This window comes from Daphnia carinata, chromosome 6 (genome assembly GCF_022539665.2).
Source record: "Daphnia carinata strain CSIRO-1 chromosome 6, CSIRO_AGI_Dcar_HiC_V3, whole genome shotgun sequence".
NCBI classification, from domain to species: domain Eukaryota; kingdom Metazoa; phylum Arthropoda; class Branchiopoda; order Diplostraca; family Daphniidae; genus Daphnia; species Daphnia carinata.
In genome coordinates, this window is record NC_081336.1 from 4,593,280 (window position 1) to 4,619,414 (window position 26,135).

The 26,135-nt window shown below is 39.2% G+C and overlaps 5 protein-coding genes across 9 annotated transcripts in view; 3 read left to right on the forward strand and 2 right to left on the reverse strand.

Moving 5' to 3' along the window:
• The window catches only part of LOC130690149 (hydroxyacyl-coenzyme A dehydrogenase, mitochondrial-like), a 48,699-nt gene extending 26,159 nt beyond the window's left edge, over positions 1-22,540 (forward strand). Inside the window, exons 1-11 of one of the 2 annotated variants that reach the window (XM_057513138.1) lie at positions 20,294-20,418; positions 20,503-20,650; positions 20,859-20,975; positions 21,044-21,202; positions 21,263-21,376; positions 21,441-21,502; positions 21,623-21,670; positions 21,742-21,818; positions 21,878-21,919; positions 21,981-22,055; positions 22,137-22,540. In XM_057513138.1, the coding sequence (XP_057369121.1) occupies positions 20,519-20,650; positions 20,859-20,975; positions 21,044-21,202; positions 21,263-21,376; positions 21,441-21,502; positions 21,623-21,670; positions 21,742-21,818; positions 21,878-21,919; positions 21,981-22,055; positions 22,137-22,261 (951 nt within the window). In that variant the 5' untranslated portion in view covers positions 20,294-20,418; positions 20,503-20,518 and the 3' untranslated portion in view covers positions 22,262-22,540. Of the gene's footprint in view, positions 1-20,293; positions 20,419-20,502; positions 20,651-20,858; positions 20,976-21,043; positions 21,203-21,262; positions 21,377-21,440; positions 21,503-21,622; positions 21,671-21,741; positions 21,819-21,877; positions 21,920-21,980; positions 22,056-22,136 lie in introns of those variants that run through there. The other variant, XM_059495867.1, reaches the window with a different exon arrangement.
• LOC132088036 (low-density lipoprotein receptor-related protein 1-like) overlaps positions 1-26,135 on the reverse strand; it is a 79,869-nt gene that overhangs the window by 50,873 nt on the left and 2,861 nt on the right. The window lies entirely within an intron of this gene.
• On the forward strand, positions 981-9,605 carry LOC130690101 (MICAL-like protein 1). Of its 4 annotated transcripts, XM_057513068.1 has the most exons (10): positions 981-1,137; positions 2,115-2,282; positions 2,435-2,548; positions 2,641-2,726; positions 2,787-2,891; positions 4,342-4,466; positions 5,844-5,885; positions 6,725-8,422; positions 8,490-8,911; positions 8,989-9,605. In XM_057513068.1, exons 2-10 carry the CDS (start codon positions 2,245-2,247, stop codon positions 9,386-9,388), a joined length of 3,030 nt encoding a protein of 1,009 aa, XP_057369051.1. In that variant the 5' UTR covers positions 981-1,137; positions 2,115-2,244; the 3' UTR covers positions 9,389-9,605. The 4 variants fall into 4 exon arrangements, with proteins under 4 accessions (XP_057369051.1, XP_057369053.1, XP_057369054.1 ...); XM_057513070.1 differs by lacking the exon at positions 5,844-5,885; XM_057513071.2 differs by lacking the exons at positions 981-1,137; positions 2,115-2,282; positions 2,435-2,548; ... (1 more) ...; positions 2,787-2,891; positions 4,342-4,466 and adding an exon at positions 4,725-5,574.
• Positions 12,163-13,170, reverse strand: LOC130690188 (FAD-linked sulfhydryl oxidase ALR-like). Its single transcript, XM_057513194.2, has 3 exons — positions 12,934-13,170; positions 12,461-12,705; positions 12,163-12,398 (listed from the first exon to the last, which is right to left on the reverse strand). The coding sequence occupies exons 1-3, from the start codon at positions 13,030-13,032 to the stop codon at positions 12,236-12,238; spliced, it is 507 nt and encodes a 168-aa protein (XP_057369177.1). The 5' UTR covers positions 13,033-13,170; the 3' UTR covers positions 12,163-12,235.
• Positions 22,693-26,094, forward strand: LOC130690134 (XK-related protein 4-like). The gene is made up of 5 exons (XM_057513120.2): positions 22,693-23,071; positions 24,588-24,802; positions 24,891-24,930; positions 25,280-25,395; positions 25,453-26,094. Exons 1-5 carry the CDS (start codon positions 22,773-22,775, stop codon positions 25,917-25,919), a joined length of 1,137 nt encoding a protein of 378 aa, XP_057369103.1. The 5' UTR covers positions 22,693-22,772; the 3' UTR covers positions 25,920-26,094.

Here is a 26,135-nt window from a genome sequence, read left to right on the forward strand (position 1 = left end):
TTGTGGGGTCGTCGTATTAATCAGCGAAAATGCTCAACTGAAAATTTTGAGTGATAAACCGTCGCGAGTTCTTTATCTGCGGAGAACCGTGACTCTTTTTTTTTTTTGAAAGTGGAATGAATTATCGCATTTGTTATTTGTCGTAACCCTTGTGACAACATTTGCCGCTTGACAAAAAAAAAAAAAAAGAAAACATCAAATGATAACGCTAGAGCAAACCAAGGGTTTGTCCGATGTATATACATGCATGGCCAATGTACAAGTTTCTCTCGTAATATTGTGGGTTTTTGTTTAATTGTCTTGTTTTGTTATCGTTATTTTTATTTTTCCACAGCGGATTTTCTTTCTGAGCGGATGATGCACGGCTATGATTTTCATTATTGTTCTTTTTGCGATTGCATTACTGTTTACGCTACGTTAAGCTTTTTTTTACATATAGAAAAATGGTATGGGATGTGCATGCACCTTCGAAATTGGATTTACTTAAATGTGCTAACAAAGAATGCCTTACTTAATTGAAGCCATTGGATTATCAGGAGGTGGTTAATTTGAAAATCGAGTTTGCAAAACCATTCAAATATTATTACGTGAGGTGCGGCGTATATTAAAACTTTTTGTAATTTAAGGCAACACCTGTCCGGCGACGACACACACTAAGTCTGCTACATATTATTCACATGTTAGTCCTGCCTGTAGATGAGTATTTTTGTAATTGCTATCGTTCCAGTTGCGCCAATCTATGTCAACTTTGATTGGGGGTTCGAACGTTGCTAGCTGAGTACAGGTTGTAGAATTCTAATCGGAAAATTGTATCTGTTTGTTTCATCGTTTTTTCGCTTTCGCTTGCATTAAATACATTTCTAGCCCATCAACAGTTCAACACTTCAGAACCATTGAAACAAGTTATAAGATTTACCGCTAGGTGGTTCACTGTATTTGCTTTTACTTCCTTGTGTGGTTTGGCTTTGTCCTTGGGGGGTTTGGAGCCAAACGGCAATTGTCTGCTGGCCTTATTTCCAACAATTCCACGTCAGTGAACGTGGTATCTTTGAGCACAGTAGACGTGTAGGAGTTGTTGTAAATACTACACCAAGTTAAACACAATCAACCAACATCACATTTGTTCTATGTCACAAGGTAAGAAAAAGGAATAGGCTAGACTTGTCAAAAATTTCAAACTAAGAACGTAAACATTACTGCTAGTTTTCGTCACATGCTTTTCCATCCGTCATAACATCACAAAAGAGACGTTATGTTGCTCTAGTTGTGAAAGTCTCTGGTTGACCGTGAATTTTTTTTTTTTACTTTTATCGTTAAAATTGTTCAAATGCAATTTGTTTGTACCGTTGTGTCCAACTCAGACGTGCTGATGTCATGATGGAAAAGCAAAGAAAAAGGAGCCCAAACTCTTTTCTAGTGAATAACGTGGGAAGGCCATTTCCAACGCAGGCCTACTTTTTTGTTTCTACCACCACTCCAAAGAGCAGCGGAGGTTGGGAAAGAGGGGATGGGGGGGGGGGGGGGGAGTTGGAGTTGGGTGGCTAGTGGTAGTGGTGGTCGTTTTCTTTTCTATTTTTCTTTTTTTTTTGCGGTAGGACTCTCAGTTGTCGATTTAGTCCATGTAGGCAATGCAGGTTACAATTGGCTGTCTCCTCGTCTCTTTTGTAATAATTCGACGTTTACGTACAATGCCTCTTTTGTTTCCATTGACAATGATTGTTTAGAGACTTAAAACTAAGAAAACGAGATGAGACGAAAGTGGTTAGACGAGAACTTCTCTGAGTAATGTTTCACTCGTGCGCCGGGCTTGCCAGAACAGGTTACCCTCAATCGAGATTAGTCCTTCACTGAAATCTTCAACTAGTAAGGGGAATTGCTTGTCCGTGGCAATTCATATTCGTCGACTGAAATAAAGACAAAGGGTCGCTGCTTGCCGTGATTTGCATAAATTTAGATGCATATGATGGAAGCCATGTTTTGCCTGACGTTTTCGTGATGGCGGAAGAAGTGGGATAGCTAAATAAGGATTACCACAAAAAGAACAATGTGTGAACTAGTTTTCGAAACACAGTTCAGCTGTAAGACCGTATTCATGCTTTCTTTTCCTTTCGTAGAGGCAAAAGCGACACAGCTCCCGACGTAAAACGACCGTAATATCTCTTATTATATCGCCAAGAAGGTCTTTGACCGCTTTTGAGCTGAAGACACACACCACCTGTTTCCGAATTCAACAGCAACGTCAAGATGGGAGAGAAACGAGGAATGCAAGCCCTGGAAATTTGGTAAATTAAATACGAATTATCTTATTGCATTAATAAAACATGAATATGTACACAACTAATACAAATAGATTCAGACTGACGGGGAATGGTTTTCCTATGACAAGTTTATGGAATGGTGGATTAATTCAATTTCATGCTATGAATTACATTAGGTGCCGCCAAGTGACTGCAGGATATAATGGAGTCAATGTAACAAACATGACCTCTTCGTGGAAGGACGGGCTGGCTTTTTGCGCCCTTGTTCATCATTTCAGACCGGATCTCATGTAAACAACGAACTACCCGGAAATGACCCGGCCATAAAACCTTGTAACATTTTCATTTATGGCTGTTGCTTGTTGTTTTCTTTCCCCCACAGTGATTTCGCTAGCTTGTCGGCCGAGAACGTCTATCAAAATAACCAGTTGGCGTTCAGCGTGGCCGAGAATGTCCTGGGAATACCTGGTAAAATCTAATCAAACTTATTCAATCATTTCGTTATCGTAACTGTTTCATTCGTTTCAGCTCTTCTTGATGCCGAAGATATGGTTAACTATATCCCTGATCGTCTATCTATAATGACGTATCTATCGCAGTTTTACCAAGTTTTGGCCGCCCCTAAATCTAAAGGTATAGCTACCATCTCATTTATGAATATATTTCGTCATCATACAGCCTTAAGTGGAACAGGCTTTTTAAGGACGGCAGGTCGTTGTTCTTTCATGATCTCGTCGAATAATAATAAAGCAGTAGAAATAACAGTTCTAACAGTACAAAAAAAAGTGTATTACATACGCACGTAAAAAAAAACATACACAGAAATGAGGAACGAAAACAAAAACAGGCAACGACAATAGCACTCTAGCCGGGATAACAACAACAATACCTGCGAGACAGAAAGAGATGGAAAGAGGGGAGGGGGGGATTTTAGACAGTAAATCCGTCGAAAAGGTTCGCATGGAAAAACAAAAAACAAAAAAAAAAGAAAGCCAACGGGGGGGTTGTCGGTGTAGGATGTTAAGGGCATATAAAACAAGAGGAGGTGCTGTAGCCCAGAAGGGGGAAGAGCGTACAAAGTTTCACGGTTCCTTCCATTATCCCCTTCCCCCCCGTACACCTTTGGCGATGGAGGTGCACTTGTTTCTAACGGTACATTTGTGCGCGAGGGGGGAGATCAACGGACTAGAGAAAATGAAAACCAGTGAGAACCCGACCACTTCTCTTTTTTTTTTTTGTCTTAAAATATAAAACATAGAAAAGGAACTTGCTTTGAAATTTAAGTAGCCGTTGGACGAAAATAATGACTATTTTGTGAGAGTTTTCTGACATATCGTCGGGAGAATATATAAATCGTGTTGATACTAGAATGCAATTTTCCACGTCTTTCGTCCATTCTTTTGACAGTTTGAATTCGGGAGACAACGTGGAAAAGTAGCGAATTGTGCGCCTCATTCAGTTGGAAAACGTGTAAGATGACGCAGTGTTTGGCATCAATGTAAGCAAACGGCTTATTGAATTTCATATCCTTGGAAAGTAAATATCTTACCGCACCTCTGAACGCGGTTTGAATATGATTCGTTACCGTTTGGGTGGCGGAGAAAGTCGAAACCGCGTACGTCGCGTACACACCATCCCAATTATACGGGTTGCGTTAAACGGTGTCAGTGCCTTCTTTGGTTTGACCAACTTATGCCTTAACGGTGAAATCCTATCTCTTGGTTTTGTTTTGTATACAACTGAAGTGTGCCAACGAGCGTTGCACCTACACAAAGCCCGCTGCACACGATAACTCGCGAATTACCTAGATGATTTCAAAATGCGATACAACAGCGAAAGCGCTTTGAGCTGGGCGTTGACAGATCTGACATTCGTGACTTAATTACTTTTGTTTTTTTTGTTGTTGTGTGTCCGTTTTCCCGATTTTTTTCTCCTTGTTCAAGGAAAAATCCAGTTAGAAATCTCTCAAGTTTTAAACGTTTGGTGTACGTGTTATTCGAAATAATGTTATTGTCTTTATCTTTTGAATTGCAACCATCACGTACAATTGCCAATTGAAACTAATGTTATCCGTGTCGCCTAGGTGGCTCCTCCTTATCTATCGGTCTGAAACGTCCGGCCGAACGGGATGTTGGTGCCCCCGGTGCAGGCCGCAACGATGACCCTAATTCATCTTTGCCCAAAACTGGCGCGACGACCCCTGTTAAAGTAAATATATCCTCTATTTATCTTTTAGTTTAAAGGCATGATTTTTTTTTTTTTCGTGAAATCTTCGAAGTAGTGTAGACGACAGGCCACCAGCTTGTTTCACTTTGGAAGGCAATGTCTGGGTTTCTTTCTTCCTCTATCAGATTATTATTTTTTCCCTATTTATTAGCTAACGACACGTGCACAAGGTTAGCCTTGTCCTACCATATTTGTTTCTCTTTCTTTCGCTTTTTCTTCCCCTTGATTTGTTTTTCTCTCTCCATTGTTACGGTAGATTCGAGACATGTCTTTGACGTTCGATCACGTATGAGCATGGGTTAACAGAGGGATTACCCAGAGATCTGTTCTCTTTATCAGCTAAAATGAGTCAAGCAGGAAAAGAGTTGGCTCAATGAAATCGGTCATGGCAACCATTTCTGCCGAGCCGAGTCCTTGGCAGCATTTTATTTGTTATTTTTAGCTGGCTGGGTAACAACAAGCATAGCATGCCACGTCGTGGGCAAATGCAAGTCAATCGGCGACAGCCATTTGGTGTAGGCAACCATTGGCGAGACGGTACGAGTGGTGGAAATCACCTACATGCGTATTCGAATTTGACTGTTGACGTCACTTTATTGGCCACACACAACGTGATCTGAATTGATCAACGATTTAATGAAGCCGTGTGAGAAGCCAAAGATAAATGAAACGAAGGGAACAGTGAGAAAGGAAGGAAAGGGAAGACGTAAATTTCTTTTTGGATTGGGATGAGACAGAGAATTTGAGCTGTTCGGTTACCAAAAAGAAGAGAGAAAAAAAAAACGATGGCGTAGTTGAATGTGTTGCTTTGCGAACTGTGGCCGTCTCAGTTGCCTGGTGCAGGTCATTCTGACCAGTTGTCATGGCGGAGTCGTCGTTGTCCCGCAGGAGAGAGTTGCACAACAAATCATCGCTACGAACTCGAGTGGCCCAAAATGTACGAGGCATCTTGTTTTTCATGAGTCTGTGGTCGCCGGGATCACCAGTCGCCCTTCTTCGCCGGCGAACTCGTCGATCCTACAAAATCAAACGAGGCCACGTTCGTTACGGGAACAAGTGGATTCCTCTCGAGAAGTTCCGCAGACTTGAGGTGTTTTTTTTTTCTGAGGGCTATTAACGAGCTTGGCTTTCTCCCCTTTTTTTTCGTTTCCTGTTTTCCTTTTTTTTTTGTTGTTGTTCCATTGTGATTTCATGTGTTGCTTGGAAATATCTTGCTCTTTAATGCGCTTCACATGTTTTATGTGAACGTAGCAGTGCGGTGTTGGGCACACCAATTGTGTTTTGTCATTTGTACGAATGTCACGTATGTTATTTAATATTATTATCATGTTTGGCATCGCTCTCTGATTGGTTGCTTAGGACGCCAGCCTTGAGATGCGGGGCCAGCCGTACAAAGCTGAGGTACTTTGTTAATTCTCTTTGACACGCCACACACAGACCCAAAATAACGGACTTTTCGAGGTGGGTGTTTTCGTTTTATTTTATTTTCTCCCTGTTTAGTACCTGGCTTTCTATGTTATGACGTTTGCAAAAGAAAATTTTTTTTTTTTTTATTTTTTTTTTTTTTTTTTAATTCAGCTATTGACATAGCAAAACTCAAGTTGTCGCTTGATTCGGCTACGGCGAATTGCTTCCAAGAGGGAATTCTTGAAGTATGTTAAGCGCTAGCCATTTCCTTTGTACAAGTATGCATGAAAAGTTTTTAGTTTTTAAGCTATTGCAAGTCAAGAGTACCACCTGCTATGTTTGTGGAATGTTGAGCCGTTGATTGAGAGTTAACTCTGGCTCAAAGGTTTGTCCATCTCGAGGTGGGTGGCGACAATCAGATACAAGTTGTTGACGATTAGCTTAAGAATGGTTTGAATTCGAAAATGAGAGAAGTTCAATGTTTTTCCCCCGTCTTCTGACGAATCTTTAATCAGATAATGTCGTGCCGCGATGGTAATTGATCACTTTTCCAGCATCTCAAATTCTCAAAGTCCTGTCACGATTTAAAGCAAACGAATACTTCCTATTGGATAAGATCCAACTAAAATCCTATTGGCATGTCCATCCTGTGATGCAGATAAATCACACTTAAATTACTGTACTCTTTCCTTAGTAAAAAAATATCATTCCTGTTGTGTCATATTGTTCGATTCTTATCCGACAAGATGACGAAAACGAGTAACATTTCATTCCGCTTCGATTCTGATAACATTGAGGTAATGTTTTAATTGTTGATGGGTTTTGTTTCACAGATATTTGCTCGTCAATTACAAAATGATGGAGCATCGTCCAGACCGCAAGCCCGCCGTGTGTCGGATCTGTGTGTGTCGTGTAAAAACCCAGTCTTTCTTGCCGAACGGTTGATGGTGAATGGTCGTTTGCATCATCGTGTGTGTTTTCGCTGCGCCCGATGCCAATCCCAGCTCAGCCTTGCCAATTACTATGAAACAGAACAGGAACAGTATTGTTGCGAAACTTGTCCGGATGAAGTCGCTGCTGTCCATAAAGCCGCAGAGTGCATTCCGTCCGATCATCCCATTCCAGCAAACTGCGGTCCAAGTGCCATAGCAACCAGCCCCGAGGAGACCATTTCAAGTGCGCAAAATGTGGCCGTTCCGCAAGAGCAGCCCGAACGAGTGTCTCATCAGCAACGGAGTTTCCTCGACAGCATGGTGGCTGCTACCGACGCCACAATAGAAGTGACACTGGACTCGCGATCTGTGCCGGACGACCAACGTAAAATTGATGATGACAATGAGAAGAGAAATTCGAGTGCGGATGTGTGCGATAGTGTAGAAACAACGGCGACCGTTACAGAATCTGGAGATGACGATCGGAAAATAGCCGTCACCGAACCAGTTAGTGAAAGCGGTTCTGCTGTTGCAGATTCTCAAGATGTTGTTGAACTGGAAGTTGCACAGGACACAGATTTGTCGTTAACTATTAACAAAGAGTTTACGCCCCATGAAATTGTCACGCTTTGCAATGTGCCAGAGGCTGACCCACAACTTGGCAACGCGGAAGAGGTAAATCAAGATGCAACCGTGACAGAGCCCTTAGAAGAAAAGGAAAATGGTGTGAGCATTTCTACTGATGTACCAACTACTACTGAACTTGGCAAAGAAGGTGACGTACACGATGAGCAGCCAGCGGATTCGTTTGATGGAAAGAAAGAGGTTTCCTCTTCACCCGTACCACCCGCCATTCAAGTGACTGCAACGGAGGATTCGCAGGATGTGGCCCTTGTCGTCCCCAAACCGCGACGTCGAAAGAGTAAAAGATCCTCAACACCTCAAAATAAGATTGTTAACAAATCGATAGATGAGTACCCCGAAGAGCTGAATCCGTTCGATGACGATCCGCCGCTGGAAGACGGAAGTCCAACACCGGCCAATCCCGTGGATCAAACGAGCTCGTTCAGCTCAGGCCAGAGCACGGGCACGCCCGAAAAAGTTCTGCCCGCCCCTAAAATCAGCCTTAATCCATTCGGCAGTGACGATGAGGATGAGGAAGAAAATGCTAGAAATGATCCAGGGAAGTCGAGTGAAAAAATCCGACCGGGCAGACCTCCTCCACCTGTGCTTAAATCACCTCCACATTCGTTGAATATAAATCCGTCACCGTCACCAAAGAAGCGGCCAGCACCTGCCCCGCCTCCACCCAAGCCACAGAGGACCCCGAGTCTGATGTCCGCTGATGGCGACGTTAACGCCGTTTCCAAGCGGAAGTCTGCTCCACCGCCTCCAACCATAGACTTATCAAAATCTCCGATGCCTTCCCCCCAAACTGGGTCGCGAGTGACTAGTTCTGTGTCAAGCCCGGAGCCAAACCGAACGCAGGCGATTTCTTCGCCGCCGCAATCGTTATGCTCGACGCCCTCTGAAAAAGCCCACAAAGACCTGTCTAACTTGCACTTGCAATGCTCTGTCAACAAAGATTCTCACGGCCAAGTAAAGTAAAATGTTTATTTGACTTTAAAATTTTAGATTGCCTAATATTTTGATTTTTGAATTCCAGTGGAAGAGGAAGAAAGGTCCTGCTCCTCCTCGGCCCTCGCCTCAAAAACGCCAACTCAGAAAATTGCCGTTGATGGGAATCCAACAGGAATTGGACGACATTGAAATCAAGCAGGTGGAACTAGAGAGGCAAGGTGTCAGCCTGGAACAAAGCATTCGCGATCTAACGGAACCGGAAGATGGAAGTGAACCCATCAGCGATGGATCCATCCACATTGAGGAAATGATTTTGCAGCTGTTCGATTTGGTCAACGAGAAAAATGAACTCCTCCGCAGGCAAACAGAACTCATGTACCTCCGACGTCAGCAGAGGCTGGAGGAGGAACACGCCGAATTGGAGTACCAAATTCGCTGTTTGTTGGAGAAGCCAAACGGCGAGAAATCTGCTGATGATCGGTTGAAGGAGGAGGAACTCATTAATCGGTATTCATTTCATTCGATTGAGATAATAGTACATTGTGCCTAATGAAGCCATTTCAACAATATCTTGCAATGTACAGGTTAGTCCAGGTGGTTCACCGACGAGCTGAGATTGTTGACTGTCTAGAAATGGACAGACAGCGTCAAGTAGAAGAGGATCAAAGTATACAGCAACACCTTGACGTCTTTAATAGCCGCGGATCTGTGCCCGCCGCAGTTGATACTCGAAACGTTCAAGCGTCTCCTTCCAAAACAAAAACAAAAACCTTGAAAATGATTCAATCGCCCATCAAACTGATGAAGAAAGATAAACTTAAAAAGTCGAAAAAGAACAAGGTCGATGCCGATAAAGAAGTCGACGATACAGAAGTTGCTGGTCCGCTCCCATCGCAAAGCGTAGCAAATGAAACATCAGCCTCGTCGCCGTCCGTTCCAAAGGAGAAAGAAAAACATAAAACAAAATCGTGGTTTGCCAAGTAGAAATGCCGTTTCCTTCACATTGTATCTCCCTCGTCTATGTCCTGTTCATCATTTTAAGAGCTAATTTTACAAACAAAATTTCGTTTTTTTTGTTCAATCGCTTTCTCTATCGTTCTATGTATGCAAATTTTGTCTTTATTCATTCCGCTATCTCTTCACGCGTTGCATCAAGTCTGTATAAAGCTGTAGATTTTGGATTACAGTTTACTTGAATTGACTTATTAACGGTTCCTTTCTGACGTAATTGTTCGCTATCAAAGCGTATGGTGCGGGTCCGTTGGCGTAGTAGACCACGCTACAGACCATATTTCTTCTAGTCAAACAGTGGCCGTGAACACTGCCGAAAAAAAATTTATTTCTATTCATTATTCAAGGGAAAGGAATGGCATTACTGTACGCTTGTGCATAACAGGAATATAGAAATTAATTATCATGGCGCCCTCCTCCGAAAGCCAAGCCACTTCCACTTGGTTGTCTGGAATATGCTTTTAAATAGTTGGGTTATCTTTATTTTCTATATTTAAGGTCAGGTTGGCAAAGAGAAACATCATCAATTTGCTAAGCATACTTTTAAAGAATAGTTTATATTCTATCGTTAAAACAGCCTAATAAGTTAGCTGAACGAAAGCAGAACGAGGGATGAGGGGAGTTTCTGTAACATTCTCGCCTCGTGCCCGTGTTGATGTTCACGACCTGTGCGACCTGATGGACAAGGGCAGTCACAGAAAAACAAGATAACAAAACTACTTTCGTTCTTCAATAGTTAACGATAGACATGAAATAAAGGTATGATAACATAATATGACGAAAGTGATTTACCTTTTACTGCATCTGCACCAAAATGGATAACTGGTCGTTCGCTCCGTTGACACATTTAAAAGTGAAAACCTAATGCCTTGCCAAGTTTCCATATCTCTCCTGTAAATAATCCTGCTCGCTACACTGTTGTTCTTGTCCTTATTTCATTTTATGTGAAAAATTTTAACTCAAAAGGCGAAAAAAAAAAAAATTACAAAATGCTCCCATTTATCAATACGAAATAACCAGCCAATTTTGAAGTTAATCAAAGTTTTCTTCGTCAGTTTTTTTTAACCATGGCATTTTATAGTCTAAGACTTTCATACTTCCTGTTTTCTTCATAACGTACAATCATTTCCCTACCTCTGCAACATAAAAAGAGGACAGTCGCTGTCTGCCTTCAACTTCGGCACGAGATCGATTATGAAACGGACCTTGGCCCCCGTAGCTCTTGCGGCAAGAGTACGGGTTTTCATTTTTTTTTTTTTTTTTTGACACCTGCGCTATGATTGGAAAGGGCCCAGTGTAGATAACTTTAGGTTGGCAGGTTGGTGTATTTTACCCTACATGGTACCAAAATGTCTATTGAAAGTCGTTGTCAAGCTCTAGAAACTGCAAATCTTTGACAAATAAATTTCTTTACAATGTGTCAATTAATCATTGCCGAAATTTTGGTTTGTTATATTAAAACCCAGTCTGAACGTTAACAGTTTGTCTTGTATTATATTTATAATCTTTACTCGTTTTGTTACAAACAATTGAAACGCGCATGTAAAATGCAGTACATGGAAAAGCTTGTTTTGAATAAAGCGCTTTTTGTTGTAAATACATTTTGAGTGGCCATCTAGCGGAGAATCAGCTGAAATAACCGCCATCTAGCATTAATAAATTTACCTTCAGAAATGCCTTAGTGCCTAGTGTCAGTCATGCTGAGCCATCTAGGTGTTTTTCAGAAAGTGAAAACATTGATTTACCCTGAGCCAATCGGATCATTTTTATGCGGCTTAGTGAAACCCCACGTCGTGTTGTCGGGCTTTCAAATTTTCGTCCATAATCTGATCGGATTTCAATCAGTGTTTGTAATCGCGGATGAAATCGCGATTTGAATTATCGATTTACGCAGGGACATAAAAAATTGAGTTGTAATCAACTACCCAATAAACTCGACTTTGAAAATGGCGTCGGAGCTTTGGGGGTAACTGCCCTCATTTTTGCGCGACCTCGCATTGGTGGACCCCATGCTCAATTGGCTTTCTTTGAGGCGAAGACCTCGATTACAGCCAACCCGGGCCGATCGCTACTATGCAGGAGGCCGACCAACCCGAGTGGTTCTGATAAACGATAAAGTGCAGTTATTCCGCACACCACCACCGTTTTACCCATTCCAATCTTTTTCCGAACTTTACCCAAGAAACCTATTCATGTAAATTCTGCATTTTAGTTAATTCACCGTTGGAGGTTACACGAGCGACTGCAGTTCATGACGATATTCTTGTTTCTTGCAGGAACAATTAATAACATCAACTAGGAAGCACAACATGGCCGCTGCGCAATCCAGCTCGAAAAGTAAATCTGATTTTGCCTCAACAAGTACCATCCCGAGCATAACAAAATATTTTGATATGTTCCAGTCTCTCAGCTTATTCGACGAGGTTGGATAGAAATTCCTGACGTTATGGTTGGCTTAGGCATTGCGGCTTTCGGTGATTTTTCGTTTCTTTATTATTCAATAGTTGTGTCTAATGCTTTTATTCAAAAGGATTGGGTCTTGCTGGTTATGGTCTATACAACAATGCAAATAGGGAAGTAAAACGTCCTTTTAAAGACCAATACATAGGTAAATTTCTGTACTTTCTAGCTCATTTAACTCCATTTCCCTAATTCAGCCTTTTTTGCATTCATTCATATTTATAACAGTTAAAAGGGATGACGATCCTGATGCAGGAAAGTACCTCAGATTTCATCAGAACCCAAAATATTAAATAAATGTGTATTGATGTACAATAAGACAAGACGATAGAATGGAAACTAGAAAATAAACTGGCCAAGTTAATCACATGATCCATCTTTCCAACCATTCCTCCATCTTTGTTCAACTAAGCTACAGTCAAACTCTGGTTTACCGAGCTTCTTACTGACTTGATTGTGCATAACACATAGCCACTGTGATAGTTTGGAACTACTTTCTGTTGCTGGTGGGTTGGCAACCAATCTAGGAGGCAAGATTGATAGTAAATCTTTCAATAATTTTGAACAGAATTAATGTTTCCTAACCTTTCCATGAAATCTTCTGCACAGTCTTTACAGGGATAGAATTTCGTGAATAATGCCATAAATTGAGCCATGTCATTCTGTTCAGCAACAGTAGGTTTATCAGGGTAGTATGCTGCCATTGTGTGAAGGACACTCCACGAGTTCCTACCCAACTGCTGGCTATCTAGTGGACATTCCTGTTGCTTGTTTGACGTAGTTAATGTTGATGATAAATTTTCCTTTAATTCAGCAGGTGATTCTAAGGTCTACAAAGAAAACATGAAACTTTGTGACTCTGAACCGGTTCAAAGCAATTGCTACTTTTGAATATTTAGCAGAGAACCATATCCATGGTGCGTAAACAGTACTCAATTTTTGCTTAAGCTAATTTGAGCCTAAGCTGTATGCAAAACACCAATGTGTGCCAAATAGCTTCTTTGTAAATATTTGGTCTATACTAAATGTTCAAAGAACATATCTAAGATGTTTCTTACCTGGACAATAACTTGTTCCGTATTCTTTGCACTTTGTTTCAAATTTGCAGTCCAAGTATGGAAATCTGTACATGCTCGACATGGTTTGTTATTCGCCATGACTAGTGTTGGCGATATATCGATATAAAATACAGACGAACATATATTTCCGTTGTCTGCCACGTTTTAAGAGCCTGCGCAGAAATTTTTTTTATTGTTGATACATGTATCATAGATAAAGACCTCTGGTTCGTTATCTCCATAAGAGAGATAACATGGGCTGCTGACGCAGAAATTTTGGATACTCTTCCTACGATTTTTTGGATCCTTACTCTGCTTATACTGCCATCTAGTGGAGGTTTTGATCACTACTGAAGGTGTAAGTAGCTTTCCACCAACCCCCATTGTTGGGGGCAGTTTGTGGCGTCCTGAAGCTAGATTTGGCTTGAAAATGTCGTTCCCTAAAGAAAATAAGAATACGGCATTTTCTATAAGAGACCAGAACCTTCTATGGTTTAATTTAGTTTGGTCGCTTATTAATTAAACAAAAAAATGGTTTACAAAAGTTCTTCAAAAAAAACTGACGCCGTCCCATTACGTTTTTTTTTTCAATGGCAATGGCTTTTATTTGCGTGACCATTGTTATTGTCATGGCCACCGATCCCCGAAGGCAAGAAAAATCTCCATGTGCGACGGATCCAGTATTTCTGAAATGTCCACCAGAGTAACCCAATTTGCCAACGGAGATTACACCAGATCTTGACGAAATTCTAGTTGAAACCTCAAGAACGTCTCTCTCGGAGTCTACTGTAAGCGACGTATCCAAGAAAAAATCGGATGACACCGGCGAACAAAAGACCCCGGAGGCCAGAAGTTTTCCTCATTTTGGACCTGACAACGCTATCGAAGATGATTTGTTGCCACATCGTTTAAAAGTCAAACCAGAGATGGTTGCTTCGCTTGGAAACGAGGACTCAGGAATTATGGCAGCAATGATAGAAATCATGCGCATAATTTTGGAGAACAGTGATGCAGATTTAACAAGAGAACTTTTAGCAACGGTGACAGAAGAGGTTTCGAAGGAAACTAACCCTGACTTGAAGCCACTGCTCACAAAATTTCTGAATGTCGTTACATTTGCAGCAGAAGAAGCTATGGATACTCGTAAACCAATGGCAAAAGGCAGAAGTTTTCGGTCCTCCTCCTCGGTCTGATGCCGAGGAGAATAGGACTGTCCTAAAAGTTTTTAAAAGTCAGTCCTATTTCTCCCAGTCCTATTTCTCCAGTCCTATTTCGTTTCAGTCCTATTTCACCGGCTACCTTTCCGATCAGTACAACGGACAACATAGATGTCGAAGAAGAACATAAGTACGAAACCAAAACGTGGAAGATAAAACTCACTGGACGAGATAATGGAATTGGGTCTTTTAAAGAAAAGGAAATCACTGATTTTAAGAAAAAAGATTTAGAATTTGAACTAGAAAAGACAACCGAAACCACCAGTGCAGCTGAAACAAACGATCCAGCGGTAATGCGGAATTCTTCAGCTTCGACTGAACCTTCCGAGGAGTTTGATTTGGATATTACAAAATACTTTTCTGGCATCAGTTTTTCTGATGCAAGTGACGAGGATTATGACAGTAAAGAACCTGTCCCAGTTGCTGTCGATATTCGAAAACCAATGCCAAAAAGCCAGCCTTCATCGATCGGAACCACGGACGACATCAATGTCAACGAAGAAATTCATTATGACACAGAAAACCGAGAGATATATGTTATTGAGTTCAAAAATGCCATTGGGTCTTTTAAAATCACGGTAATGAATGATGATATTCAAGATGATTTTCTGTTTGAACTAGATAAGACGACCGGAACGATTAGTAAAACTGAAACAAGCGATCCTGCAGTAATGCAGGAGATTAGTTCTTCAGCTTCGACTGAGCCTTCCGAGGAGTTTGATTTGGATGTCATGAAATCATTTTCAGCGATCAGTTTTTCGGATGAAAGCGATTCAAGTCACGAGGCTTATGACAGTAAAGAACCTGTCCCACTTACTGACGATATTCGAAAACCAATGCCAAAAAGCGGGCCTTCACCGATCGGAACTACGGACCACAGTATTAATGTCAATGAAGAACTTGATTACGACACAGCAAACCGCGAGATCAGTGTCATTGTACTCCAAAGTGGCATTGGATCTTTTAAATTAAAGGAAGCTACTTCTGAGAATAACGACTTTCAGTTGGAACTAGAAAAGACAAACGGAACAATTAGTACAGCTGAAACAAACGATCCAGCAGTAATGCGGAAAGCTAGTTCTTCAGCTTCGACTGAGCCTTCCGAGGAGTTTGATTTGGATATCACCAAATCCTATTCTGCAATCAGTTTTTCTGATACAAGTGATTCGAGCAACGGGGCTTATGACAACAAAGAATCCAACCCGGTTGCTGTTCAAAATCCATTCGAAAGACATGGTGGGGTCGAACACAATGGTAAACGTGGCCGAGCTGCCAAAGGTTTCCGGTCTTCTCCTTCAACTACAATGATCGAAGTAAGAGCGCCCTACAACAAGCAAACTGGATTAATTGTCTAATGCGCCATTTCAATTTTGTACCCAGTTTTCATGTCTGAAATCTCAATAAATGAAATAAAAATGCATTAAATCGGTCCTATTTTTTTATCCTTAGAATTTTCAAACACAATTTTATTACTCAAAAACTCACAAACGACAAATTGTATTCTACAAAAACAAGTATTTAGCACGCTTCATCAACGACTAGCAAACTAATAAATCAATATTCATTACACTGGCTTAACTCTAGTGATTTAAAGATTTTAGTCTGTTCAGATGTAAGAGTTGACTTTTTCACCTCCTTCCTCAGCTCCAACTATGACTTGAAATGGTGACAAGTTTAGTTAAAATTTCACGACTAGATTTCGCCCAAAAAATCGGATCGCAAAAATTTTATCGCCGATCAAATTATTCTCAAATGATACAATCGGAGATCAAGATCAATCGCTGAAGATCGGATGGGCGATCAATATAAAAAAATGAATCGGAGTGGCATGACTGGCGGAAATCTTCTTTTTAAAATGATAAAAAACGAAAGCAATGATTGAATTTTATGCGAAAATTAGGCCGAAGCCGATTTGAGTGGAAAACATTACGTTTAACTCTCAACCAATGATAATTTTGTGGATACACCAGTGTTTTCGCCTTTGCAATATGAAGTCGATAGGACGTTTCCCCATAAGATACCGGCCTTCTACGGTTTAATTTAGTTTGGTCACCTATCAAAATCTGCAAAATGAGTTACCGAGTTACCGTCTCCAAAAAGAATACCAAAAAACTGAGCCGTCCCATTACATTTGTTTTTGTTCCATGACTATGGCCTTTATCTGCGTGACGACTCCAACACGGTCTTCGCGAGTTGATTCGACCGTTCGGGTTCCCAGCGGCACGCGATCCTTGCATTGTGATTGGCTATCCAATTGTGATGCCAGTAGCAACCACTACCGATAGAAAACAACAATTCGGCTGTTCATGTGTCGTCTCCTGTGTCGTTTGCAATTTTCAAAATAGGCCCAAATCACAAAATCATTTTGTATTATCATAAAAAGTTCCTGAAATCAAAACTGATATCGTTTACCACAACTACTTCGACTCTAGGGTAAGCGATTTCTTGGTTTCCAGTGAAATACGATAATGCAAGTAGTTTAATTAGTGACCGTAATTCGAATAACAAAATAAACCGAATGAAAAACATTTTCTTTCTTTTATTATAATAACTATAAGCCTATACCATAAGAAAAATATATAATCGTAAAAATTTTTTTTTTTACTTTTTTTACGGCGATAACAATGGGAAATTTAAAAATTCCGCCTAAAAATAATGGTATCCGTCTTCGCTATTGTGATTGGTGTTTGCAATTTAGTATTTCTTCAAGGAATTTGATAAATTTTGTTGTGTAATACCCATTAAAACATTCCTGGTGACACAAGGAATCTAGATGTTACCTTGATAACATATAATAAGCCTAAAAAATGCCTAAACGAAGTACCCAAAGTTGTCGACTTTTCGTAGTTTTCCTTCCTCCTATATACCGTCCAAAAATAAAGTATTTATTAATAGACAAATTATTGGTCTAAAAAGAAAACCAAAAAAAAAAAAAAAAAAAAAAAAAACAGACTCCATCCCAATACATTTTTTTCCCCAATGATTATGGCCTTTATCTGCGTGACGAATCTTATTGTCATGGCCAATGATCCCCGCAGGTATGAGAAAACCCCGTGTGTGACGGATCCTCTATTTGTTAAATATCCAGAGCAACCTAAATTTTCAACAGATATGGCACCAGATCTTGGAGGAATTAGAATTAAACACTCAGTAGGGTCTCTCACGGTGTATAGTGTAACCGATGTGACCAAGAATAAATCGGATGACATCGACAAGCAGAAACACCGAGAGCCAAAAGTTTTCCTATTTTTGGAACGGATAACTCCACCGTAGATGATTTTTTGTCAAAAACACATCTTCCAGAAGTAAAACCAGAGGCATCGCTTGAAAGAGAGGATTCAGATCTCGTAGCAGAAATGATAGAAATAATGCGCATAATTTTGGAGGACAGTGATGCCGATTTAACAAGAGAACTTCTAGCAATAATGACGGAGATGATTTCGAAGGAAACTAACCCTGACTTGAAGCCACTGCTCACAAAACTACTGATTATTATTACATTTGCAGCAGAATATAAAGAAACTGAAGGGTACATGTTGAATGTCCAAAAACATGGCATAGGTTTCGGATCCTCTAGCCACCAGTGGTGATCAAAAACCAGCCGAAAAAAATTTTATTTCAGCACACAATATCGAGGACGGCGACAAGGATTTCGAGAATCATAATACCGACATGGAAAGCAATACTCTTGACGCCAACATAACCAGAAATGGTATTGGATCTTCTGGTAATGGTGACATAACTGCTTTTAATCAAAGCTATTTCCAATTATCCATGAACAAGGAAACGGAAAGTATAATGGAAACAAAAAACAGCGCTAACTTAGAAGTACTAAAGGGTATTTATAATTCCTCGCATTATTCCGACAAAGACATCAATGAAGAACTTGGTTACGGCTTACTGACAGAAAACAAAGGGATATACGTCGTCGTACTCGAAAGTGGCATTGGGTCTTTGAATTTCAATGAAATGACTGATATTGAAGAAAACGATTTTCAATGGAACCAAGACGGCCGGAATGATTAGTAAAGCTGAAACAAACGATCCTGCAGTAATGCGGAAAGTTAGTTATTCAGCTTCGTCTGAGTAATCTTGATCGCCGATTCGATCATTTGAGAATAATTTGATCAGCGATCATATTTTTGCGATCCCATCTTTTTGGGTGAAATCTAGTAGTGAAATTTGAACTAAGCTTGTCACCATTTCATGTGAACGTCGACAAAAAAGGTGTCTGCTGCGAATGAAGGATAAACAGCTTCCTCAGCGAAAATGTTTAGCCAAAATTTATATGAATTCTAAATTCTTACGTTTGGTGGCGCTAGATTGAATCGCAAAAATTATCACTGCCGATCAACGAGTTTTTTTTATCGCCGATCAAATCAAGAGCATACTCAAAAGATTTGATCGGCGATCATTTTTTAATCTTAATCGTGATCGATGATCGCGGCAAGACTGACTATTTTTTTATATTTGCGATTTGAATAAAACAGTCTTCGAGTTTTAGGGGTTTGGGGCCTACGCCTCAATCTCTCACTTTGGAACCGAAGTATCTTGTAGCCAATTTTATAATGTTTTTGGTATGTTAATGAGAGATTAGGTCTTCTTAAAAACCAAAAAAAAATTAATAAAAGAATGCGTTAAAAAACGTTACCATTTATTAAACCTAAAATAGATTCACAAAAACAAGGCACAGATAAAATTCAATATTTTTCAAAATTTCTTCAACAGATTGAGCACAAGTAGATTGCCTTGAATTCTCCCTTTCGCCATCTTCATTCCTTGATAAACATCCTTGTCACCTAAGGTCCTGCTCTCCCAGGCAGGACAGTAGTGGGCAAGGGTATTCCTGCTAGTATTATGGTAAGGTTCAGTTTTGTTTTTCAGTTAGTATGTAATCAGTCGTCCACAGAGTATTGAGTTTCTTCTCTTTGCAATTCAGTCTAAGTGGTCTAAAGCCCACCTAAGTTTAGTTTCCCCCTTTTTTTGCAGTCTCCCTCCACTTAAAAATACAGCCTCGTCAAATCAATCATCGTTCCATTTTAATTTTAATTCACCCTCATCACCATCTCTTTATTGTGTCACTCTTTATGCACGAAGAGGGTCGCATATCCCTGTTATTTTTTAGCCAGCATTCATAGACATTTAAATGACGCAGCCGATATTGCTAAGGCGGTAGGGAGGGCGGCCAGGGAGGTAGGCCTAGTTTTGGATTTCTGTGCGGTTTTATTTTTTGCGGTAAAATTATTTCTGAATATTGGAACCGGTACAACCGGAAACAACAAATCTCGCGATGAAAAAGTTTACAAAAAACACGAGATGACAGGAGGAATCAGTCATAACCAATTTGATAAACCAACTTAAACAAAACGAAATAAAGTGTTAACTCTAGTAACGCAGCCGGTTCTGGGGATATTCTATGGACGTTGACGAATATCAAATTGATCGCGATTGCAATGGCAGTAAGTCTGAACGTAGCTGTCAAAATGCTACGGTGCAGAGTTTCCAAAGCCGTCCCAAGAGTGATTATAATTTGAAATATGGAAATGTCAATGAATCAGTAGTTTTTTCTGCGGTGGTGGAATTTTTTAAAATTTGCATCAGTTATCCGCCATTTTTATAACATGATAATAGCTCTATCGGCTCCCACGGGTATTTTTTATCAAACCCAATCTTTTCATAAGTGCCGGGGTAGGAACCGGTCGGCTATTTTTCGGGTAGGTTGTGGCAGTTTTTCGGATTCCAAGCGATTTGGGCCCTAGCACCGAATTTTACCCCCGCTCTTCTCCAGAAATTCTATGCCTAACTATAATTATACCAATTGTGATTATACTAGTACATTATTTTTTTAATAGGCTGAAAAAATTTTTATTTAAACGAACATTGTTAGCTCCTAAAATAACGAAAACGAAACACACAAATAACGAATTGTCAGAAGCGAAAGATCCAGTTAGAAAAAATTTATCAAAACCAACACACTATGATTAATAAAACGCTAATCCTAACAATAAAATATGATGAGAAAGAAAAATATATATTTTATTATTAACATAAAAAGTAAAAAATTATATAGTAATATAGTTAAAATATTAATGCATCATCAATGACGGCAACGCCTAAATTGTGGTTTTGATTCCCTGCTTACTATTTCCCTTATGCGATTCACGGAAGAGGCCTGTATAGTGTATCCCAGCTACCCAGCAGGACTTTCCGTTGTATGTTTCGTGGTACAGTCGCACTGATTGTTATATTTGAAGTTGTTACATATTGGGTAATTTCTGCTTTCATGTTTGTTTGTTTTTTCGACGATGACTTGATGTAAGATTTTAAATATTCTTGTTATCACGTATTTTAGCATAGCACTTACCAGGATGGGATTGCTTAGAACACCTTATTTAATGGCATCATTCAGAAGAAGTTTATTTACTTCCAATTCCACACAAATGGCAATTAAAAATGTGGTTGTTATAGGCGGTGGTTTAATGGGAAGTGGAATCGCACAGGTAATTATCCCATACTATCTAGCTTTATGGTGATATTAAATTTCTATGATGGAATAAAAGCTGCCTGAGCATTTGAGTAAAATCATATTAAATGAATGTTTGAAATCCCTTGATTCTGCTTATTGTTCACTATCAGTTCTTTGATCCATTTTCTTTGTTGTTTTTGTTAGATTGTTAATCGTACTTGACATATTGTTCTTTTTTTTAGGTTGCTGCTCAAAATGGTCAGAATGTGACCATTGTTGATTTGGACCAAAAAGTGTTAGATAAAGCCAAGAATGCTATAAATGTCTCTTTGCAACGGATAGCAAAAAAACTTTTCAAAGTAGGCTTTATCAACTTGCAGTTTATTGTTTTGTAGTAAATTTAATTGTTATTATTGCTGTGGAATAGGATGATTCTGTAAAAGCAGAAAAGTTTCTGTCAGACTCAATGGCACATGTTTCTTTGTCAACCAATCCTGAACAAGCTGTTAATCAAAGTGACTTAGTTGTTGAAGCTATTGTAGAAAAACTCAATGTCAAGCAAAAGCTTTTCCAATCCCTGGATGCTGTAAGCTTTTTATGATCAACTTCATGGATGGAGAATTAAGATGATAAATTGGTGATGTAGGTTGCCCCCACTCATGCAGTGTTTGCCTCAAACACCTCTTCATTGCCAATTGGTGAAATTGCCCAGTCCACAAAAAGAAAGGATCGGTTTGTTGGTCTACATTTTTTCAATCCTGTAAGGCATAAAACTAGTATAATTGGAATGAAGTTAATACTGTAAAAGAATTATCTTATTACAGGTTCCTGTAATGAAACTTCTAGAAGTAATTCGTATTCCGGAAACTTCGGATAATACATACAAGTAGGTACATTCTCAACCTGAACATTTTTTTTGTATTTATTTTGTTCCCCAAATGAATTTTTTTAATGATTTAAGTTCTTAAATTTTTTTATGTGTTTACTTATTGATTGATTTTTTAAGTCTTGTGATGGAATGGGGGAAATCTATCGGAAAACAGACTGTCACCTGGTAACGCATTTTATCGGTAGAAAAGGCAATAGTTGTATACTTATTCTTTTTCGGTGATTGCTTACGTTTAGCAAAGATACTCCAGGATTCATTGTTAATCGCCTCTTGGTGCCATATATGATGGAAGCTGTCCGTTTACTTGAAAGAGGTTACATGATTGTCAAAATAAATTAGACGAAATCGTTTGTATTAATTCTCTTGTATCAGGTGATGCGACGGCAAGAGATATCGATACTGCCATGAAATTAGGTAACGAACAAAAAGGAAAACAATTATTTTCAGTTAAACTAAAATTTTTTGTTCTTTAAAGGTGCGGGTTATCCAATGGGGCCGTTCGAATTATTGGATTATGTAGGACTGGACACTTCTAAGTTCATCATTGAAGGTTGTTGGAAACAACTGAGCATACTTATGATTTTCATTTTTCTGTCGCTGAATTTAAAGGATCTTGGAATTTTTTGTCTAGGATGGGCCGAAAAGTTTCCCGAAAATCCTCTTTTTAAGCCAGTACCTACTTTAAATCGACTTGTAGAGGAGGGCAAACTTGGCATGAAAACAGGAGAAGGTTTTTACAAATACCAGAAAAAGTAAACCGACAAGTTCGTAGTGCGTGGCGATGGGTTGTACCTGGGGATATTATTAAGTTTTGTATGAAGCCTTACGATTAAAAAAAAAGTAATAAAAAGATACGAATAATCAAATCTCTTTAAATTGTCGAAAATAACAATTAAATTGTAGAATTGGGAATTTTATGGTGACCGTACGTCTGCCTTGAAATCAAAGAAAATAAAAAAAACTTCATAATAAAAAAAAATAAAGCATTAAGCGCATTACTCACCGATGGCTAAATAAACTTCAGTGCCCAAGAAACACGTCTAAGCTTCGATCACAGTGTATTTATTCATCATAATAATCGATGGTGACCAAACCGGTTGTTTAAACCCATTCTTGTTTTTCTTCTTTTCAGAGATGTTTGAATTGATATAAGTATGAAGCTGGAGTCCCAGAACCGGTCAGTTACGACTCTTGCGTCAACGAGGAAACTACCTTTTTTTGTCATAGCTTCGATGAAAAATAATACTGCTTGAAAAAAAAAAAAAAAATGGAAAGAGGAGGCCGTTTGGTGCTGTTGGATTTTTTCTTAGTGACCGTCTCTCTGGTAACTCACATAGTGGATTTCTTAGTCAGTGGCTATACTGCTTACAAGCAATTTTACATGAGAAACTATGCAATCGTGGCGGTAACTGCACTTTTGGCATTTGTACCCGGATTTATCACATCAATATTAAGTTGCTTTTGGCTAGCAAGAGGTTCATCGCAGTCGGTCAGACCCAAGTTGCCAACCTTGTTTCACGTTTTTCGGATTCTTTCGGTAGTATTTCTGAACAGTCCAGTCTCCGGGTAAGCAAATTGTTGAATGTATCGTCTTCGTATTTCGTAACAGTCAAATGTGAAATATTTATCACAGTATTATGTTATAATAATAAGAAGGCAGGAAAATTTTTTTAGCGCGACCTGTCAGAACCGGGACATGGTAATCGAGAAAGAATAGAGGAATTATATAAAAATGTTATTCTATGCGTAACAGTAACAATCGTCTCACGCAAGTAGCAAGAAGTCAATTTTCATATTCGATGTCCATTGATGGAGCATATACAATTTGCATAATTTAACAAGCTACTGTAAAGAAAACATTTTCGTTTATTGCGGCCAATTTTTTTACATTTTCGGCAAAACTACCATTTCAAACGTAAAAAAGATGTTTACGCCTTTGTAAAAATTTATCTCTTTAATTTCGCTTTTTCTTTGTATTTTGATCCTATTCCGTAAAAGAATGGAAATGCGCTTTGACGTAGTTACAAAAACAAGTTTTGGTCAAGGAATGTTCGAGCCAAGTGTTCCCTTATTCGGTGATGAGTGCTTAAGTACTTAACATGGCTACAACCTTAGTACAATTTTACGTCAGTTAGATACTATGACGGAATGTAGAACATCCTTTGGCAACTCTTGCTTCGTTTTTCAAATTGTTTTTTTTTTTTTAGATATCGGTTTTTATGTGCATGGGAAAATAGTTCAATTTTATATCTAAGATATTTATACATAAGATTTAATGAACTTAGGCCGCCATAGAATTTACTCATTTTTACAAGATTTTTTATTATCGTTGCTTAATAGGGTTAAAAGAGGTTCGTTTACCAAATCATATGTGAAAATTTGTTTGCCGTTTGCAATCAAACCAAAATTGGGTCTAAGTGATGAATAGGGAAATGCGATTACGTAACGAGTGAAAGCAAACAGAAAGTCGTCTCGTAACTTGTCATATCAACCCTTCCCGCACTACATAATATTGTTCGCTTGTAAGGCGGTGGTAGCATATTTTTTAGACAAGATGTCGGAAACAAATTGCGTGATGTTTTAATTGCGATGTAATAAACAAATCATTGATTAGCATTTTCTCCCCCTCCCCAGGAGTTCAAGCAAATATTTTTTAGAAAAAAAAAATTACAGAGGCATGAGAAAAGCTAGTGGGGAAATAGTGCTTTAGGACATACGTTTACCAACATGGAATTCAAACCCGGTATTTTTGGGATATTGGTAGAATACGGACGAGCCGACTGGGTGCCTATCCATTTTGCCATCTTTTTTTTTTACATTAGAGGGAGGCGTTCCTGATACAAAACCATTTAATTATAAAATCTCGTATTTAGTGATCAGTCTTATGACTGGACTGGCACTTAATTCATTTCTTTCCCTAGAGTTCAATAATTAAATCAGAAATCTGTCTCCTGCAAAGTGTTGTGGGTTTATTTATAAATATACTCTGCCTCTTTTGTTCACAATATATTACCTAAAGCCGGGACTAAAGTAGACCGTTTCAGCTTTAAATATGTATTCCTCACAAAAAGTTTATTTTCAGGTATGTGAATGCTCTATACTATTTGTTCAAGCGCCATCAAGCCCTATTGAAAGGCGAACTGGAAGCATTGCAACGAAGCTGGGAGCTAATGGCTGCATGCATGATGGAGGTGACGACGCTACGCCTTTACTTTGCATTCCTGAGCATTTGTCCGCAAATTATTTTACAAGTATACTTCTGGTTGCAAATGGAAACAAAAGCAAACTCATCTGAAGGCAATTATTTATATACGAGCCACAAACACTAATATTTCTGTTACAAGAAAAATAATAATCAGAAATATATGCTTTTTATGCAATAAAGGATGGCTGGAGATTCTCGTGACGATGAACTCCATGATCAGGTAGGTGACAATGTAAACTATATTGATATTTGAGATGCGCTTTTATTTTGCTGTATTTTTTAATCCGATAAAAATGGAAATCAACAATTAAGTGAGCATTGTTAACGGAAGAAAACAAGACAACCAAAATATGTTTACTCCGGTGAGACAAGAAAATGTAATTGTTGTAAAATGTTTACAAAAAAGTCTGTTGTTAAATTTATATCAACCACTGAGCTATACTTCGACATGACCACACATGGAAGTCCACTGTGGTGCCTGGTCCGAATCTGATCTTGGCGATTTTAATAATTCCTGAGAAACATTTAAGAAAAACAAAAGCTAATTCTATTTACTCTTTCGTAACTAGTATAACCATTGCGGCCACTACATACGATCGTACTTTTCTTCAAACTCAACCCGACAAGGAAACTATGCGATTCAGCACCACTGCCATGTTATTTTTTAGTCACTTCTTCAACCTCGGTATGTTTAATCAAACATTATGAACTTAAAAATCTTGAAAACATGATGTAATCACAGGTGCGCGTCTGCTAGCCATCAGCCTCTTCACATCGCTGAGTGTCGAATACGTTGCATTGCTATTGGGCATTCACTGGATTGTCATGGTAGCTTGGCTGATGTTGCCTGTACTAAGATCGTCATTTCAATTTGAAAAAATCCTCGCCATCATGGCATTGGGTGTAGCATTCGTTTTTTCGTTCATTAAAAGCGAAGGTAGCCGAACGCGACGTAAATATGCATTCTATTACACCATTTCACTAGTGGGCAACACATCTATGATGGTCATGTGGTTCAAACACGGAACCTATCCCAATTTACCTGACATTCAAAATTTCATGGAGTCTTGGATCTACTATCTTGGCTTAACTTGCCATTACGCATTTTTCTTCACGGGTATCGTTTTACTGGTGTTGTACCACATGAGTCGCCTTCCGGGACGAGCAGCTTCAGTTGAGATTCGGCTGAGCGAACGACATCCCAACTAGAAATGTAAGAAGGACTACACTTTGACGTGCACGATAATTTTTGTCTTGTTTGTGTATTGATCGGTCCAAAGTTGTATAAATCCAGAGAGCATGATTACAAGGAGATGATCAAGAACTACAAACATAACTGTTTACGGAACTCGTTCAACTCAAAACACGTAATGTTACATTCCGAAAACAAACCAAAATGGACCAGGTGATCCACAGAAGCCTGTT

Bases quoted from the DNA above. Each gene is read 5' to 3' on its own strand.
- LOC130690101 (XM_057513068.1), top strand. From the start codon at position 2,245: ATGGGAGAGAAACGAGGAATGCAAGCCCTGGAAATTTG. The intron at 2,892-4,341 runs GTATAGCTACCA...CGTGTCGCCTAG, and splicing joins GGCCGCCCCTAAATCTAAAG to GTGGCTCCTCCTTATCTATC. The intron at 8,423-8,489 runs GTAAAGTAAAAT...TTTGAATTCCAG, and splicing joins ACAAAGATTCTCACGGCCAA to TGGAAGAGGAAGAAAGGTCC.
- LOC130690188 (XM_057513194.2), bottom strand. From the start codon at position 13,032: ATGGCGAATAACAAACCATGTCGAGCATGTACAGATTTCCATACTTGG. The intron at 12,706-12,933 runs GTAAGAAACATC...TTTTCTTTGTAG, and splicing joins CGGAACAAGTTATTGTCCAG to ACCTTAGAATCACCTGCTGA. The intron at 12,399-12,460 runs GTTAGGAAACAT...CTTGCCTCCTAG, and splicing joins GCAGAAGATTTCATGGAAAG to ATTGGTTGCCAACCCACCAG.
- LOC130690134 (XM_057513120.2), top strand. From the start codon at position 22,773: ATGGAAAGAGGAGGCCGTTTGGTGCTGTTGGATTTTTTCTTAGTGACC. The intron at 23,072-24,587 runs GTAAGCAAATTG...GTTTATTTTCAG, and splicing joins CTGAACAGTCCAGTCTCCGG to GTATGTGAATGCTCTATACT. The intron at 25,396-25,452 runs GTATGTTTAATC...ATGTAATCACAG, and splicing joins TAGTCACTTCTTCAACCTCG to GTGCGCGTCTGCTAGCCATC.